The 17155-nt window shown below is 55.5% G+C and overlaps 2 protein-coding genes across 2 annotated transcripts in view; one reads left to right on the top strand and one right to left on the bottom strand.

Annotated features, from left to right (window-relative positions):
• The window catches only part of LOC309452041 (uncharacterized protein), a gene marked incomplete at both ends in the record, with an annotated part of 29489 nt that extends 18824 nt beyond the window's left edge, over positions 1 to 10665 (top strand). The window contains 4 exons of the mRNA XM_082076717.1: positions 8810 to 8931; positions 9233 to 9392; positions 9692 to 10424; positions 10541 to 10665. Coding sequence (XP_081932843.1) covers positions 8810 to 8931; positions 9233 to 9392; positions 9692 to 10424; positions 10541 to 10665 — 1140 coding nt within the window. The remainder of the gene's footprint in view (positions 1 to 8809; positions 8932 to 9232; positions 9393 to 9691; positions 10425 to 10540) is intronic.
• Positions 10666 to 11617: 952 nt separating this feature from the next.
• Positions 11618 to 13237, bottom strand: PRR22 (proline rich 22; the record flags this gene model as incomplete). The annotated part of the gene is made up of 2 exons (XM_082076716.1): positions 12638 to 13237; positions 11618 to 12300 (listed from the first exon to the last, which is right to left on the bottom strand). Exons 1-2 carry the CDS (start codon positions 12738 to 12740, stop codon positions 11618 to 11620), a joined length of 786 nt encoding a protein of 261 aa, XP_081932842.1. The 5' UTR covers positions 12741 to 13237.
• Positions 13238 to 17155: the final 3918 nt, after the last annotated feature.

Here is a 17155-nt window from a genome sequence, read left to right as displayed (position 1 = left end):
CGGCAAGGTCAGTGCAGGACTGGTGTGCTGAACAGTGAGTCTTGCTTAGATTGGGGATATTCTTGTGGAAAAATCCATCTGCCCATTTAAAATGATGAAAAAGAGATGGAGATGCTCTGTGTGCGTTGGGACGAGATGTGCAAGAAACTTGTAGGTTGGTTGTGCTTTAGTTGTGTCGAGGGTTAAGATTGCGGGGTGACAATAAAACCCTGGCAGATGTATTGTTAAACTCCTCTCCCCCACGCACTTCCCCCTTGTGCCCCTCCCTCTCCACTTTTCCCACTCAGCACAGGCGATCGGGAGGGAAAGAAGGACAGGGAGAAGAGAGTTGGAAAAATGAACAATGTTTTACTAATGCTACTAATAAGAATAGAGAAAATAATTGAAAATATACAAAACCAATCTTGAAAGTCTCAGCAACTGCAGAGCCGGCACCCCATGTCCTGGACTGGACTCTGCAGCCAACCGGAGCTGGATTCAGTCTGTCACTGGCCTCAGTTCGCAGGGACGACTTGCAAGGTCCTCTCCTAATGTCGGTCATAAGCAGAAGGGAAAAGGCAAAAAAAGGGACGAGATCCTCGTGATTTCCCACTTTTATATGAAGTATTCATGTGAGTGGAATGTTATACACAGTTGGTCAGTTTCTTGGTCACCGGTTTCTCGTCGCCACTCTTGCGAGATGTCCATCCGTGCTTATCAATAAGTTTGCATTCCATTGCTATATTTACCAAAACATGTGTCTGGTGCTCCAGGAAAATGCAGCTAGTATGAAAGCTTTAGCTGACAGGCAAATTCACTAAAAGAGTAACTTGTTTTAAAAAACAACAGGACAAGTCGTTAGCAGTGCAGGTCAGAGCGGCTTCCAATCATCTCCTTCTTTAGAAGTGCTGTTTCATCTTAAGCTTTCAGACTTTCTTTCTAATTTTTGGTGCATGCTTTCTTCTACCTCTCCCAAAATCACTGAGTCGTGTATGAACTAGTGGCACATCATGCTGGGGGATGGTGGGGACACGTTGGCCTTCCACTTAGGGTGGTGTAGACGTTGAGACTTTGGGATTTTCTTCTTTTCCTGTGCTGACATAGGACATGAAAAGAATGCCTACTTTTTCCAAGGATTTGTCTGCTCCCTAGGCTGAAACCAAACTGCATGGAGGGGGGAAGAAGTGTGCTAGGGGAGCAAAAGGAGATTGAGAGCTTGCAAGGACCTTGTTAGGGTCCACTCAGCGATGGACTCGTGATGGTTCATTTACGTTCTTCTCGAGGCACAAAATTAAGGCATCTGAAACGCCAAGGGCTTAGAATGCAATCAAACAGTGATACTTTATTATTTTGCCCGTAAAGCGGCACGCGATAGCGAGAGAGTAAGAAAACAGGAAAGGAAAAAGAAACAGGGAAAGAAGAAGGAAAAGAGGGGAATGAGGACTGGTTTACCAGCAGATGAGTTCCAAAGGTGTCCGTCCCTCTGGGGTCCAGTCCCGTGGAGTCCTGCCGGTCCTCCATGGTGGTTTGGGATCCTCTGGTGGGGAGATCTCAATGACGTCCAGTCAGGAACCATCTTTATACTTCTTCACCCCCCCTCGCTCCCATTGTTTCAGGCCAATCTCCACCTTTGTTTCTCAATCCGGGCTTAACTGTGCAGGCTCGAAAAGTCTTTGCCTCTCTTGCCAGCGCTTGTCTGCGCCTGCGTGGCCTGCACTCAGGGCTATCTCTCTGGTCCATTGGGTGACCTCAGGACCCTTGGCCAGCTTCTGGGCATGCTCTTTTTTGTTGTCCTTTGTTCGAGGGAGCGGGTGAGGGACAAGGTGTGACTGAGGCTGCAGGTAAGAGTCCATCTTCTGGACGGCAGCGATCGTCCCTGGGTCAGAGAGACCCATCTAACAATCCCTTTTAGGAGGTGGGGGCTAGCTTGGCTGAAGCAGCAGGCAAACTCCACACAGCAGCCATTGTTAGCAGCAGCCTTCCCGGCTGGAGACCCCTGTGCAACACAATGCTTCTCCTCAGGCCTCTGTCTAAGTCACTGTCAGTCTGTGCTGGATGGCGATGTTCAGGCAGATCCTGGTTTTGGACCGACTCTTACAGACCTGGAGCAGATTCTGAGAGTTTGCTGTTCCAGAAAGGTTTGGCTGGTGCAGCAGCTGAGAGGAAATGGCCAGCTATGATGGGTCCCCAGAGCGATGCTTTGGGACCGGTGGCACGTGCATCTCCCTAACCAGGCAGTAGAATGCACTTTGGGCCCGGTAGAAGGAAGGTGGCAGAGGCAATGCATTGGAGAGCTGGCAGGATGAAACTGGGAGTTGGATGAGGCCACCTCCTTTAGCAAGTGAGTCAGTGAACAGCTCACAAGTACTGTAAAAGCGCACCTTGGGAGAACCCTGGTTGTCACTAAAGGGGGAAACGGTAGATTCTATTGCTGAAAACGGACTGTGTGGTTTTGTGGATGTGGCTTCAGCCTTCTTCTTGAAAGGAGGCTCATACCTACTTAAGAAAACTCATGACGATCGTGCTGAAAACAAAGAATCAGTGTGGTGAGGCTGTAGAGTGGCCCTTGGTTTGTACTGCAAACAAGCTCTGAATGCGGATTCTTGCAGGTGCAGCGGAGCAGGCAGCAGCATCTGAGCAAAGCTCTGGGGGACGGGGTCCTGTGTGCTGGGGACAGCTTCCCTCGCCATTCTCTGCTCCCTCCTCCTTCAAGCAGGGGCTGCCCCACGCCGCGCACAGGCAGTCCCAGCCGGGCCCGCAGGTGGGTGTCTCCGTGGCGACCGCCGGGCTCTGTGATGTGGGCACCTCGTCATAGCCAGAGGCCATTGTGACATGGGGTTGTCATAGCCAGAGGCCATTGTGACACGGGGGTCCCCGCCCTGACCGTGGGGGTATTTAAGGAGCGAGAGCCCTGGGGTGCTCACTCCCAGGAGAGCAGCTTCTCAGGAGCAGCAGCTTCTCAGGAGGCAGCATCTCCCCTGGGTGCCCGTTGCAGCTCTTTGGTAGACGAGACCCAAGATGCCCATCGACGAGGAGGCGAGCGCCCACTCCCAGCCCTTGGGGCTTCCCCCCTTGCTCCACAGGCCACAGGGGAGGGACGGGACAGGGCAGGAGGGAAAGGCCGGTGGTTGGACGGGGCCGCAAGCAGCTGCTGCAGTGCCGGGACTGCCACCTCCATCCCCTGTGTCCTGCTCCTCCTCCTGCTCGGAGGTCAGACACAGCCTGGGCCAGCACAGCATCCAGAGCACCTCGGTCACCACCTCGGTGCGGGAGCGCGTCCAGGACCACCGTGAAGGTCCCCAGGAGGGGTCTGGCTGGCCTCGCAGCACCAACACCGAGGCAGCAGCAGAGGCAGAGTGCCCAGCACCTGCCCCACAGGGCCCCACAGCCTACGACGCAGCTCTGTGGGACACAGCCCAGCGCATCTTCAAGGAGAGCTTGCGCAGGGCTGTGGCTGAGATCATGGGAGCTGGCCAGGAACCGCAGGAACAGCAGGACCTGGCCCAGCGCATGGATGTGGAGGATGAGAACAACAAAGAGGGGTGCGAAGGCGGAGACATCTTCATCCCCAGCATCTGGATCAACCCCTTGTTCCAGGAGCACCTCCAGGACACCCCTGCAGGTCCCCAGGAGCGGTCTGGCTTGCCCAGCTGCACAGACACGGAGGCGGCAGCAGAGGCAGAGCGCCTGGAACCTGTCCAGCAGAGCCCTGCAGAGGACGATGTGGACCTGTTAGACATTGTGGAGCACATCATCAGTGAGGCCGTGCACAGGGCTGAGGCTGAGATCCAGGGACCTGGCCAGCAAGCGGTGGAACAGCGGGACCTGGCCCAATGCGTGGATGTTCCAGTGGCAGCACCAGCACCTGCAGGACTTGAAGCCACTGAGGCTCGTTTGGCAGGAGACAATGAGGGACAGGCCAGCACAGCCCCTCTCGTCCCAGCTGCAAAGGACGAAGAAGAGAACACAGTTTCTCCAATGTCTGCAGAGCATGGAGGAGAGACCAGCACAGACATGGCCTGCCCAGCGCAGGGCCCAGCTCCACGGCGACGGCCTTCCCGGTTCCGGAGGGCGCTGCGGGCTCTGCGCAGGGCTTTCCGCTGCAGCTGCACCGCGGGACAGCAAGAGGAGTAGAGCCCGGCTGCCAGCGCCACGCGGGTGCCTGCGCAGCGTCCACGCCAGGGATGGGTGCATGGACAGTGACCGCGGGATTCACCTGCCCTGAGGACATGGTGCTGCCAGCCTCTGCTCGGCCTTGGATTGTTTTTAGAAATCATTAAAGCCAATTAAAAAAATGACAGTTTTCCCCTGTGCTCATCTGTTCCTGCTCCACCTCGGGACAAAGAAGGCTGCAGGAAATCTCTGTCCTCGGGGTGTCCCGGCATTGGTTGCGGGAAGCCCTGGGCTGGTGCTGCCGCAAGCCGGCGGTTTGGCTGGATCCCCCTCAGGCTCCCTTCCCACCCGCCTGTCTCCAATTCCAGTCAAGGACTTGGAACATTTGCGATCTACTGCCGACTTGGCCTGGTTGACCTGCACCGTACGGCATCCCCTTCGTCTCACAAGGAACCTCCCCATTGCGGGGGTGTTTCGGAACACCTCCATGAGCCAATTGCCCCTCCATTTTTAAGTCCCTCGCCTCCACGGTGCTGGTGCTCTTCCATCAACGGCAGCAAGTGCAGCACTGTACCCTGTTAGTGAGTCCGTCCCGGCAATGCATAATCTTGGCTTTCGTTTCATCCCACCATCAGGGCATTCCCACTGCCCTTGGTCTCTCCTTTCACAGCCATGTCAATAACTTGCCAGGAGCAATCACAAGCCTTGTGTCTCTCATTCTCTGGACCACCACACAGCTCGGGGCTGCCAGCAGCCCCTTCCCTTAGGGACTGCTGCATGGCAGGGTGCTGAGCTCTTTCATGGATTCTCTGAATTAGTTTCACTTGTTTTTCTTCACAGCTGATAAGAATTTTCTCTGTACAGCCCATCCAGGGTCCCTTGCCCTAGAGACTGGAGGTCGTAGGTGTGCTCTGCTTCCCCTAGCCCAGCTGTGGGGCCCAGGAACAGCTGCACTGTGTGTCCTTCTGCACTTGCCTGACTTTTTTTCCTCCAAAGCTCAGCTGTTTGCCCCTCTCCCACAGGCTCTAGTCCCTGGAGGCTCTGCACTCCAGGTGGAGCAGCAGCAGCTGGGTGTTACACAGTATCACAGTATCACAGTATGTTTGGGATTGGAAGGGACCTCAAAAGATCATCTAGTCCAATCCCCTGCTGGAGCAGGAACGTCCAGGTGAGGTCGCACAGGAACATGTCCAGGCGGGTTTTGAATGTCTCCAGAGAAGGAGACTCCACAACCCCCCTGTGCAGCCTGTTCCAGTGTCTGTCACCCTTACTGAGAAGAAGTTTCTTCTCAAATCTAAGTGGAACCTCTTGTGTTCCAGCTTGATCCCATTACCCCTTGTCCTATCATTGTTTGCCACCCAGAAGAGCCTGGCTCCATCCCCATGGCACTCACCCTTTATATATTTATAAACATTAATAAGGTCCCCCCTTAGTCTCCTCTTCTCCAAACTAAAGAGCCCCAGCTCCCTCAGCCTTTCTTCATAAGGGAGGTGCTCCACTCCCTTAATCATCTTCGTTGCCCTACGCTGGACCCTCTCCAGCAGTTCCCTGTCCTTCTTGAACTGAGGGGCCCAGAACTGGACACAATATTCCAGATGTGGTCTCACCAGGGCGGAGTAGAGGGGAAGGAGGACCTCTCTCAATCTACTAACCACCCCGCTTCTAATACACCCCAGGATGCCATTGGCCTTCCTGGCCACAAGGGCCCAGTGCTGGCTCATGGTCATCCTGTTGTCCACCAGGACCCCCAGGTCCCTTTCCCCTACACTGCTCTCTAATATGTAATTTCCCAACCTATACCGGAACCTGGGGTTGTTCCTGCCCAGATGCAGGACTCTACACTTGCCCTTGTTAAATTTCATCAGGTTATTCCCCGCCCAACTCTCCAGCCTGTCCAGGTCCCGCTGGATGGCAGCACAGCCCTCCGGCATGTCAGCCACTCCTCCCAGCTTAGTGTCATCAGCAAACTTGCTGATAGTACACTCAATTCCCTCATCTAAATCGTTAATGAATATATTGAATAATATTGGCCCCAGCACTGACCCCTGAGGCACTCCACTAGATACTGGCCTCCAACTAGACTCCGCACCATTGACTACCACTCTCTGGCTTCTCTCCTTAAGCCAGTTTGCAACCCACCTCACTACTCTATTGTCTAGACCACACCTCCTCAACTCAGCTGTGAGGATGCTGTGGGAGACTGTGTCAAAGGCTTTACTGAAGTCAAGGTAGACCACATCCACCGCTCTGCCATCATCCATCCACCTTGTTACATTCTCATAAAAGGCTATGAGGTTGGTCAAGCATGACCTACCCTTGGTAAAGCCATGCTGACTGCCCCTAATAACCCTCTTATCCTTGATATGCCTTGAGATGGCACCAAGGACAAGCTGTTCCATTACTTTCCCAGGGACAGAGGTGAGGCTGACCGGTCTATAATTACCCGGGTCCTCCTTCTTGCCCTTTTTGAAGACTGGAGTGACATTTGCTTTCCTCCAATCGTCGGGCACCTCTCCCGTTTCCCAAGACTTGGCAAAGATGATGGAGAGCGGTCCAGCAATGACCTCAGCCAGCTCCCTCAGCACCCACGGGTGCATCCCATCTGGACCCATGGATTTATGAATGTCCAGACTATTTAATTGCTCCCTAACCCAGTCCTCATCGACTAAAGCAAACTCCTCCATTGACCTGGCTTCATCTGGGGTCTCAGGGGTACGGGGCTCCCCAGGACAGCCTCCAGCAGAGCAGACAGAGACAAAGAAGGCATTCAGTAATTCTGCCTTCTCTGTATCTTTTGCCACCAGGGCACCCACCCCATTCATCAGTGGGCCTACATTGCCTCTGGTATTAGTTTTATCTGCTATGTATTTGAAAACATTCTTTTTGCTGTCCTTGAGCCCTCTCGCCAGCTGTAATTCTAAGGAGGCCAATTTCTTCCCCAAGGGGCTGTGGGGCATTGGAACAGGCTGCCCAGGGCAGTGCTGGAATCACCATCCCTGGAGGGCTGGACAGATGGACATGAGGTTCTCAGGACATGGGGCAGTGCCAGGACTGGGTTATGGTTGGACTCGATGATCTTGAGTGTCTCTGCCAACCAATATGATTCTGTGATTCTGTTCTCCAGTTCTCTTGTTGGCTGCTTGAGCTTTTTCACCCCCTGCTGTAATCAGGTCACACCAGGGTTGGACACGAGGAGCTGTGAAACCTGTGTTGCGGTGCTGGATGATTGTTGGTGGTGAGTACAGCGCTTGGGTCACCAGAGCTGTCCCTTCATCCTCCTTCACAGCACTCAAGCAGTTTGGAGGAAGCCAATCCTCAAGAACTTGCTGGGAAAGGCCAAGCCAGGAAAAAGGAAAGGTTGATTGCAGGAAAGGATGAAATATATATGCAGGGAGCACTAAGTCAGAAAAGGCTTCCCACGGATGCACGAGCGAGATGCCCTGGAGCTGTGCAGCACTGTGGGAGGAGGACAGCCCATCCAATGGACCAAATTCCCGGCTAAACCTGAATAGCAAGAAACGGGTATCAAATGCTCAGGCCTGTTCAAGGATTGTTGAGGTCCCATTTCTTCTTTAGTCACTAAAAGGTGTCGGGCGGATGCTGCAGCACTGGGGGGAGATGCAGGGTCTGGTCTGATTGAAGCGGTTTTGGCCGGGATCCGGTGCGTGCAGGGAGGTGCATTCACTGCAAAACGGCGGCTGTTTTTGGGGGTGAGACCAGAATCCATGGAGTGGGAGATGGGGCTGCAAGAAGCATCTTGTAATATTGCTTCCAGACTGATTGTGGAGGATGGGAGCAGGACACAGGGACGTGACCAGCGACGGGTCCTTCCTGCTGGTAGACCTCAGGAGGGGGAAGGTGTAGCCTCAGCCTCTCCCTCTGCACCCTTTTTCGCTCTCCCTCTGCATTGTGCCCAGTCGTGCAGGGGTGGCTGGACCAGCCTGAGCCTCTTCCTTCAGATGCCAAGTCTCAGGGCCCAAACAAGGGGGTTATTTCCCCCTGGGGGGCTCAGCAGCACCTCCTGACCCTGAGCAAGAGGTGGTGGGTGAACCATCCCTGAGACATCCCAGGCCAGGCTGGATGGGGCTCTGAGCAACCTGAGCTGGTGAAGATGTCCCTGCTCATGGCAGGGGGGCACTGGGGAGCTGGGAAAGTCTCAACCCAAATCATTCTATGATTTTCACTTCACAGCAGCAGTTCACTGTTGTGCCGGGTGCCGATAGCTCTGTCCCTGCCCCTCCACCTGCTCTGGGTCACCGCAGGCCGGCCCGGCTGCTCCCAGGCTCAGCTGGGGCTGTTTAACCCTGACAGGTCTCACCTGGAGCCTGGTGGGTCCATAAGCACCCACTGGGCTCTTTGTGGGCAGCTCCCCTTATAAACCAGCAGCCTGCTTGTGCTCAGGGCTTTTTCTTTCTTTCTTTTTTCCCCCTTTCTTTTTCACTTTGTCTTTCAGGAACCTCACCTTGGAGATGGGGAGGGTTGGGCTTTGCTGCCTGTGGGTCTCTAGGATGTAGTATCAGGATTTTCTACCCTTCCCAGCACTGCCAAGCAGGTAAGGACACAGCAATGAGCTGCTTCTGCTCCCCCATGGCTGGGCTGGGCTCGGGGGCTCTGCAGTCAGGAGGTGTCCCAGCTCTGTCCTCCTCCTGTTTGCCATCCCAGATGAAGGACAATGTCTTCACATAGCTCTGGAGTGGCCCTGGGGCTTGGTTCCCAGCCCAGCTGCAGCAACTCTCTGATAGCGCAAAGAAACTCTGTCCTGGCGCTGAACGTCCGTGCGTCCCGGAGCCGCTCGCTCGCCCTGCTCAGCCGCGAGGGATTCGGCAAAGGCTTCAGCGGGTACGTGGCTGTTGGGATGTGCACGGGGTCTCACCTCGTGTTTGTCCCCAAGGGAACGTGTCTCCTCTCTGGGATGGGTTTAGATCCACGGTCTCAGCACCGGGAGCCTCGCAGGGTGCGGGCTGCTGTTCCCCTGTGTTCAGGGCAGAGCTGGTGTCCCTGCTGTCCCTACTGCCCTTGTGGCTGAGACTGGGCAGTGCTGACATCCCAAAGGCCACCAGCTCACGCCTGTGTCCCCGCTGCTCTGCCAGGAGCTTCTGCAACGTGAGCGAGGTGTTGGGGGCTGATCTGTTGGACCGAGCTGCTCCATCCCCGACCCACAGCTGGTCCGGAGGATCGTGTCCCAGGTGGAGTTCTACCTTTCCGATGAGAACCTGGCCAAGGACGCTTTCCTGCTGAAACACGTCCAGAAGAACAAGATGGGCTTTGTCAGCATCAAACTGCTGACGTCCTTCAAGAAGGTAGGTGGCCCCTGGTGCCGGCCAGCGGGGCTGGGAAGCGGCCTTCATGTGGAGGGTGTCCGTGTGTCTGGGTGTCCTCTGGCTGCTTCTGCTGGGGTGTATGGGGAGGTCCAGGTTGCCATTTCCAGAGCCCATTGGGAACGTTCTCCTGCAAACCCCAAAGATGCTCATGTGGCATGGGGACGTTGCTTTGCTGTGGTTTCAGGTTGATGGGGTCGCAGCCTGCCCAGACAGCAGGCTTAGGGTGGTCCCTGCCTGAGACGCTCATGGGGACGTGGTGACCCCCGTCTCTTCCACGGGTGAAATACCTGACGCGCGACTGGCGGCTCACACTCTACGCCCTGCGGTTCTCGGAGCTGCTGGAAGTGAATGAGGAGGGCACCAAAGTGAGGCGGCATGTCCCCATCCCCAAGTCCCTGCTCAGCATCCCCCCCAGCAAACTGCTGCTGGCCTGGGAGCTGCTGCCCCGCGAGCAGGACGTGCTGTTGCCGCTGCAGAAGAACTTCCTGGAGACCATCATGAGGATGTTCAGCCCCTTGGGCGCCATCGCCTCCATCCGCATCCTGCGCCCGGGCCGCAAGCTGCCCTCGGCTGTGCGCAAATACGCGTCGCGCTTCCCCGAGCTGCTGAGCCGCTGCTGCGCGCTGGTGGAGTACGAGAGCCCGGAGAGCGCCCGCAGAGCCCTGGAGGAGCTCGGCCACCCGGGCGGCCAGAGCATCAGGGTGGTCCCGCTCAGTGGGAAGGGCTCCAAGAAGAAACCGGAGGCGGTGGAGGAGCTGGTGGATCAGCTGGGTTTGAAAGCGCAGGCGAGAGCCGTGACGTTCCCCTACGGCCTCGATGGCTCCCTGCTCGGCAGCGCTCAGGAGCTGAACTCGGGTGCCTCAGCGTTGCCATCGCTCCTCCTGAACAAGGAGCCCTCGGAACCCACCTGGCCCAGCAGTGACTTCAGTCCCAGCGACTGGAGCGACACCTTCACCGGATCGCTCCTCTGCAGCGACCTCTTCCCTCCCTTCGACGCCAACGTGGGCAGCGGCAGCTGCTCCAGCCCGAGAGCCCCCGCGGTGCCTGGGGCAGCGGGGCGCCCGCCGGGGCCCCCTGGGCCGGCAGCTCCTCTGGGGATCCCAAACCCCGCCCCGGGATCCCCCCAGCAACAACCGGGGTGTCCGAGCTCCTCGGGCTCTGCGACGGGGTCCTGCGCCTGCCCCGCGGCCACAATGGCACCGGCGGCTTCTCCAGCAGCATCGGGAGGGGAGAGCTCGTCCTGCAGCGCTGAGGCTTCTCTACATTTGGGTTTGGGGATTCTTTTTTTCTCCTTTTCTCTGTGCCCCCCCAGAGCTGTGGTGGGTGCTGCAGCTGCTCCAGGGACCCGAGTTTTGGGCCAGGATGAAGCTCGGGGTGCTGAGCGGCAGCGGGGGCTGCACCGGCTCCAGCGTCTGGGATGGCGACTCAGTGCACCTGCTGCCGGCCGGACCCGCGGAGCTGGGTCGCCGGGTGCTCCATGGGCCCCAGGTTGTGGAGCTGGGGTGGGAAATGAGCAATAAAGGGAGATGAGATTTCCAGGCAATTTCTGGCCAGTGTAGTGATAGTTTGGTTGGTTGCAGGACCAGGGAGGGGAAAAACAGCTGCCCAAGGTGCAGCCAGACAAGGGCAGGAGGGTCCCTGCCCTGCAGCGCCTCCCTCGCCATTCTGGGGCTGATTTGGGGTTATTTTGCTGCAGCAGGGAAGCAAAGCTGGGTCTGTGGTTCCCAGTGCCCCTTCACCCCACCCCACACAGGCACAGAGCAGATCCAGAAAAACAGCATTTAATTGAAAGTGAAAAAGAAAAAAGGTCCCATGAAAGCCACGCCAGCCCCCCTCCCCCCTAATGCAGCATCCCGCCCTCCCAAACCCCTCCAGACCCCCCCAATGTAGCATCGTATCCTCCCTAACCCCTCCAGACCCCCCAATGTAGCATCGTATCCTCCCTAACCCCTCCAGACCCCCCAATGTAGCATCGTATCCTCCCTAACCCCTCCAGACCCCCCCAATGTAGCATCGTATCCTCCCTAACCCCTCCAGACCCCCCCAATGTAGCATCGTATCCTCCCTAACCCCTCCAGACCCCCCCAATGTAGTATCGTATCCTCCCTAACCCCTCCACCCGCCTCCCTAATGCAGTATCCTGTCCTCTCTAACCCCTCCACCACCCCCCCCCCCCACCCCGAACCCCATCCCCTGCTCATGTTCTAATCCCCCCCTCCCACGCCCGTCCCACGCTTGCTGGGGGGCTCAGATTCGGGGCTTTGTCCCCGTTCATGGCCCCGTTTGCAGCCCCGCTGCTCTGCTGGGGCAGCCTGGGACTGCGGCTGCTCCACGTCTGCCCTGCGCTTGGTGGGGGGCTCAGACTCAGGGCTGTGCCCCCGTTTTTGGCTCCGCTTGCGGCCCCGCTGCTCTGCCGGGGCAGCCTGTGGCAGCTCCACTGTTGTGCTGCGCTTGCTGGGCGGCTCGGGGCTCTGCCCCCGCTCGGGGCTCCTTTTGCGCCCCAGCTGCTCGTTGGTCGTTGGCAGGTGCTGGGGCAGCGCCAGTGAGCTGGAGTCCCGCTGGGGCACGGCGGCCATGGTGACACCGGGCTCATCGCGCCTCGGGACATTCTGCTTCAGGGCATCTTTTTGAAGGCTCTTCTTGGGGTCCCCAGGGGCTTTGTTGCTGGGGGCAGCCGAGCAGCTGGGGCGGACATGGCCGCCCGGGGTTGTCCCCGCAGCGGTGGCCTTGTCGGAGATGCTGAGTTGTGCAAATTGCATCTCCAGGTTTCGGATGGCAATTGGCAGCACCGGAGTGACTGCGGCCACCGCTGTGCCCTGGTGGTTGTACCATTGTATGCGGAAGACACGGGGGTCGAAGCAGCACCCACATGGTGCCCTCAGCAGCCCTGTGAGGGGGAGAGGGAGTTGTCACGGGCTGGGGGACCCTCCATGGGCTGGTCCCCATCACCAATGTCCCCTGGGTCTGCTGGTGGCCGGGACATCCCCATGGGGTGAGCTGCTGTGCAGGGAACGGGGCTGCAAAGCGGGAGGAGACTCGGTTCTGGGAGGGGAAATGGGAGAGATGGCCCCGGGTACTGGGGAAATGCTCAGAAAACGGGATTTTCTGGGCACATATGACCCAGGGCAGGGGTGGTGGGTGCTGGGAGTGCCCGGGGTCGGGGATGGCGAAGGGGCCGAAGGTGCCGGGGTGTCCGAGCAGACGGGGAGCCAGGGGTGCCGTACCTGCTGGTGGGGCCTGGCGGGGCGCCCGGGCTGCAGGGCTGGGCTGCTGCTGCATGGTTGGTGGGCGCAGCGGGGCTGAGCCTGCAAGAGAGACAGGAGCCATGGCCGGCGCTCGTCTCCGCTCTTGCCCCCATGAGCGTCCTGGGCTGCAGGGGTCGGGGTGGGTTCCTACCTGCGGGAAAGAAGTTTTGGGGGAGCACAAACGGCTGTAGTAGCTGCAGGACCAGGGGAACGCGGGAGCTGTTCGCTCGGAGCACCGTGGTCGCTCTGACCATTGGTAACTAAGGACTCTTTGGGGTGTCCCAGGAAGGAATGTTGGGGCTCCCCGTGTTCCGCCCCAGCCCAAGAGCCTCCCCAGCTCCTCCTGGGCAGGGAAAGGGTTCAGGGGGTTCGGTGGGTGGTGGGTACAAATGCTTTTTGCTTCAAATATTATTTTCCCGGGGGAAAAGGAACAAGTCGATGCAGCCGAGCTGTGTGTGGGGACCAAGCTGCACCTTGTGCCACACAGTGAACACGTTTGTGACCATTGCCTGTGTTTCTGTGCGCTGCAGTGATAGTGAACACGTTTGTGACCATTGCCTGTGCTTCTGTGCGCTGCAGTGATAGTGAACACGTTTGTGACCATTGCCTGTGTTTCTGTGCAGTGATAGTGAACACGTTTGTGACCATTGCCTGTGTTTCTGTGCAGTGATAGTGAACACGTTTGTGACCATTGCCTGTGTTTCTGTGCGCTGCAGTGATAGTGAACACGTTTGTGACCATTGCCTGTGTTTCTGTGCAGTGATAGTGAACACGTTTGTGACCATTGCCTGCGTTTCTGTGCGCTGCAGTGATAGTGAACACGTTTGTGACCATTGCCTGCGTTTCTGTGTGCTGCAGTGATAGTGAACACGTTTGTGACCATTGCCTGTGTTTCTGTGCGCTGCAGTGATAGTGAACACGTTTGTGACCATTGCCTGTGTTTCTGTGCGCTGCAGTGATAGTGAACACGTTTGTGACCATTGCCTGTGTTTCTGTGCGCTGCAGTGATAGTGAACACGTTTGTGACAATTGCCTGCGTTTCTGTGCGCTGCAGTGATAGTGAACACGTTTGTGACCATTGCCTGTGTTTCTGTGCGCTGCAGTGATAGTGAACACGTTTGTGACCATTGCCTGTGTTTCTGTGCGCTGCAGTGATAGTGAACACGTTTGTGACCATTGCCTGTGCTTCTGTGCAGTGATAGTGAACACGTTTGTGACCATTGCCTGTGTTTCTGTGCAGTGATAGTGAACACGTTTGTGACCATTGCCTGTGTTTCTGTGCGCTGCAGTGATAGTGAACACGTTTGTGACCATTGCCTGTGTTTCTGTGCAGTGATAGTGAACACGTTTGTGACCATTGCCTGCGTTTCTGTGCGCTGCAGTGATAGTGAACACGTTTGTGACCATTGCCTGCGTTTCTGTGTGCTGCAGTGATAGTGAACACGTTTGTGACCATTGCCTGTGTTTCTGTGCGCTGCAGTGATAGTGAACACGTTTGTGACCATTGCCTGTGTTTCTGTGCGCTGCAGTGATAGTGAACACGTTTGTGACCATTGCCTGTGTTTCTGTGCGCTGCAGTGATAGTGAACACGTTTGTGACAATTGCCTGCGTTTCTGTGCGCTGCAGTGATAGTGAACACGTTTGTGACCATTGCCTGTGTTTCTGTGCGCTGCAGTGATAGTGAACACGTTTGTGACCATTGCCTGTGTTTCTGTGCGCTGCAGTGATAGTGAACACGTTTGTGACCATTGCCTGTGCTTCTGTGCAGTGATAGTGAACACGTTTGTGACCATTGCCTGTGTTTCTGTGCAGTGATAGTGAACACGTTTGTGACCATTGCCTGTGTTTCTGTGCGCTGCAGTGATAGTGAACACGTTTGTGACCATTGCCTGTGTTTCTGTGCGCTGCAGTGATAGTGAACACGTTTGTGACCATTGCCTGTGCTTCTGTGCGCTGCAGTGATAGTGAACACGTTTGTGACCATTGCCTGTGTTTCTGTGCAGTGATAGTGAACACGTTTGTGACCATTGCCTGCGTTTCTGTGCGCTGCAGTGATAGTGAACACGTTTGTGACCATTGCCTGCGCTTCTGTGCGCTGCAGTGATAGTGAACACGTTTGTGACCATTGCCTGCGTTTCTGTGCAGTGATAGTGAACACGTTTGTGACCATTGCCTGTGTTTCTGTGCAGTGATAGTGAACACGTTTGTGACCATTGCCTGTGTTTCTGTGCGCTGCAGTGATAGTGAACACGTTTGTGACCATTGCCTGTGCTTCTGTGCGCTGCAGTGATAGTGAACACGTTTGTGACCATTGCCTGCGTTTCTGTGCGCTGCAGTGATAGTGAACACGTTTGTGACCATTGCCTGTGTTTCTGTGCAGTGATAGTGAACACGTTTGTGACCATTGCCTGTGTTTCTGTGCAGTGATAGTGAACACGTTTGTGACCATTGCCTGTGTTTCTGTGCAGTGATAGTGAACACGTTTGTGACCATTGCCTGTGTTTCTGTGCAGTGATAGTGAACACGTTTGTGACCATTGCCTGTGTTTCTGTGCAGTGATAGTGAACACGTTTGTGACCATTGCCTGTGTTTCTGTGCAGTGATAGTGAACACGTTTGTGACCATTGCCTGTGTTTCTGTGCAGTGATAGTGAACACGTTTGTGACCATTGCCTGCGTTTCTGTGCGCTGCAGTGATAGTGAACACGTTTGTGACCATTGCCTGTGTTTCTGTGCGCTGCAGTGATAGTGAACACGTTTGTGACCATTGCCTGTGTTTCTGTGCGCTGCAGTGATAGTGAACACGTTTGTGACCATTGCCTGTGTTTCTGTGCAGTGATAGTGAACACGTTTGTGACCATTGCCTGCGTTTCTGTGCAGTGATAGTGAACACGTTTGTGACCATTGCCTGTGTTTCTGTGCGCTGCAGTGATAGTGAACACGTTTGTGACCATTGCCTGTGTTTCTGTGCGCTGCAGTGATAGTGAACACGTTTGTGACCATTGCCTGTGCTTCTGTGCGCTGCAGTGATAGTGAACACGTTTGTGACCATTGCCTGCGTTTCTGTGCGCTGCAGTGATAGTGAACACGTTTGTGACCATTGCCTGTGTTTCTGTGCGCTGCAGTGATAGTGAACACGTTTGTGACCATTGCCTGTGCTTCTGTGCGCTGCAGTGATAGTGAACACGTTTGTGACCATTGCCTGCGTTTCTGTGCAGTGATAGTGAACACGTTTGTGACCATTGCCTGTGCTTCTGTGCAGTGATAGTGAACACGTTTGTGACCATTGCCTGCGTTTCTGTGCAGTGATAGTGAACACGTTTGTGACCATTGCCTGTGTTTCTGTGCAGTGATAGTGAACACGTTTGTGACCATTGCCTGTGTTTCTGTGCAGTGATAGTGAACACGTTTGTGACCATTGCCTGTGTTTCTGTGCAGTGATAGTGAACACGTTTGTGACCATTGCCTGTGTTTCTGTGCAGTGATAGTGAACACGTTTGTGACCATTGCCTGCGTTTCTGTGCAGTGATAGTGAACACGTTTGTGACCATTGCCTGTGTTTCTGTGCGCTGCAGTGATAGTGAACACGTTTGTGACCATTGCCTGTGCTTCTGTGCAGTGATAGTGAACACGTTTGTGACCATTGCCTGTGTTTCTGTGCGCTGCAGTGATAGTGAACACGTTTGTGACCATTGCCTGTGTTTCTGTGCGCTGCAGTGATAGTGAACACGTTTGTGACCATTGCCTGTGTTTCTGTGCGCTGCAGTGATAGTGAACACGTTTGTGACCATTGCCTGTGTTTCTGTGCAGTGATAGTGAACACGTTTGTGACCATTGCCTGCGTTTCTGTGCGCTGCAGTGATAGTGAACACGTTTGTGACCATTGCCTGTGTTTCTGTGCGCTGCAGTGATAGTGAACACGTTTGTGACCATTGCCTGTGCTTCTGTGCGCTGCAGTGATAGTGAACACGTTTGTGACCATTGCCTGTGTTTCTGTGCAGTGATAGTGAACACGTTTGTGACCATTGCCTGTGTTTCTGTGCAGTGATAGTGAACACGTTTGTGACCATTCCGTGCGTTTCTGTGCGCTGCAGTGATAGTGAACACGTTTGTGACCATTGCCTGTGTTTCTGTGCAGTGATAGTGAACACGTTTGTGACCATTGCCTGCGTTTCTGTGCACTGCAGTGATAGTGAACACGTTTGTGACCATTGCCTGTGTTTCTGTGCGCTGCAGTGATAGTGAACACGTTTGTGACCATTGCCTGTGTTTCTGTGCGCTGCAGTGATAGTGAACACGTTTGTGACCATTGCCTGCGTTTCTGTGCAGTGATAGTGAACACGTTTGTGACCATTGCCTGCGTTTCTGTGCGCTGCAGTGATAGTGAACACGTTTGTGACCATTGCCTGTGTTTCTGTGCAGTGATAGTGAACACGTTTGTGACCATTGCCTGCGTTTCTGTGCGCTGCAGTGATAGTGAACACGTTTGTGACCATT

Source organism: Streptopelia decaocto (genome assembly GCF_964273445.1).
Source record: "Streptopelia decaocto genome assembly, contig: HAP1_SCAFFOLD_147, whole genome shotgun sequence".
In the NCBI taxonomy this organism is placed as follows: domain Eukaryota; kingdom Metazoa; phylum Chordata; class Aves; order Columbiformes; family Columbidae; genus Streptopelia; species Streptopelia decaocto.
The sequence above is the reverse complement of the archived record's forward strand: the minus strand, read 5'-3'. Positions and strand labels throughout refer to the sequence as shown.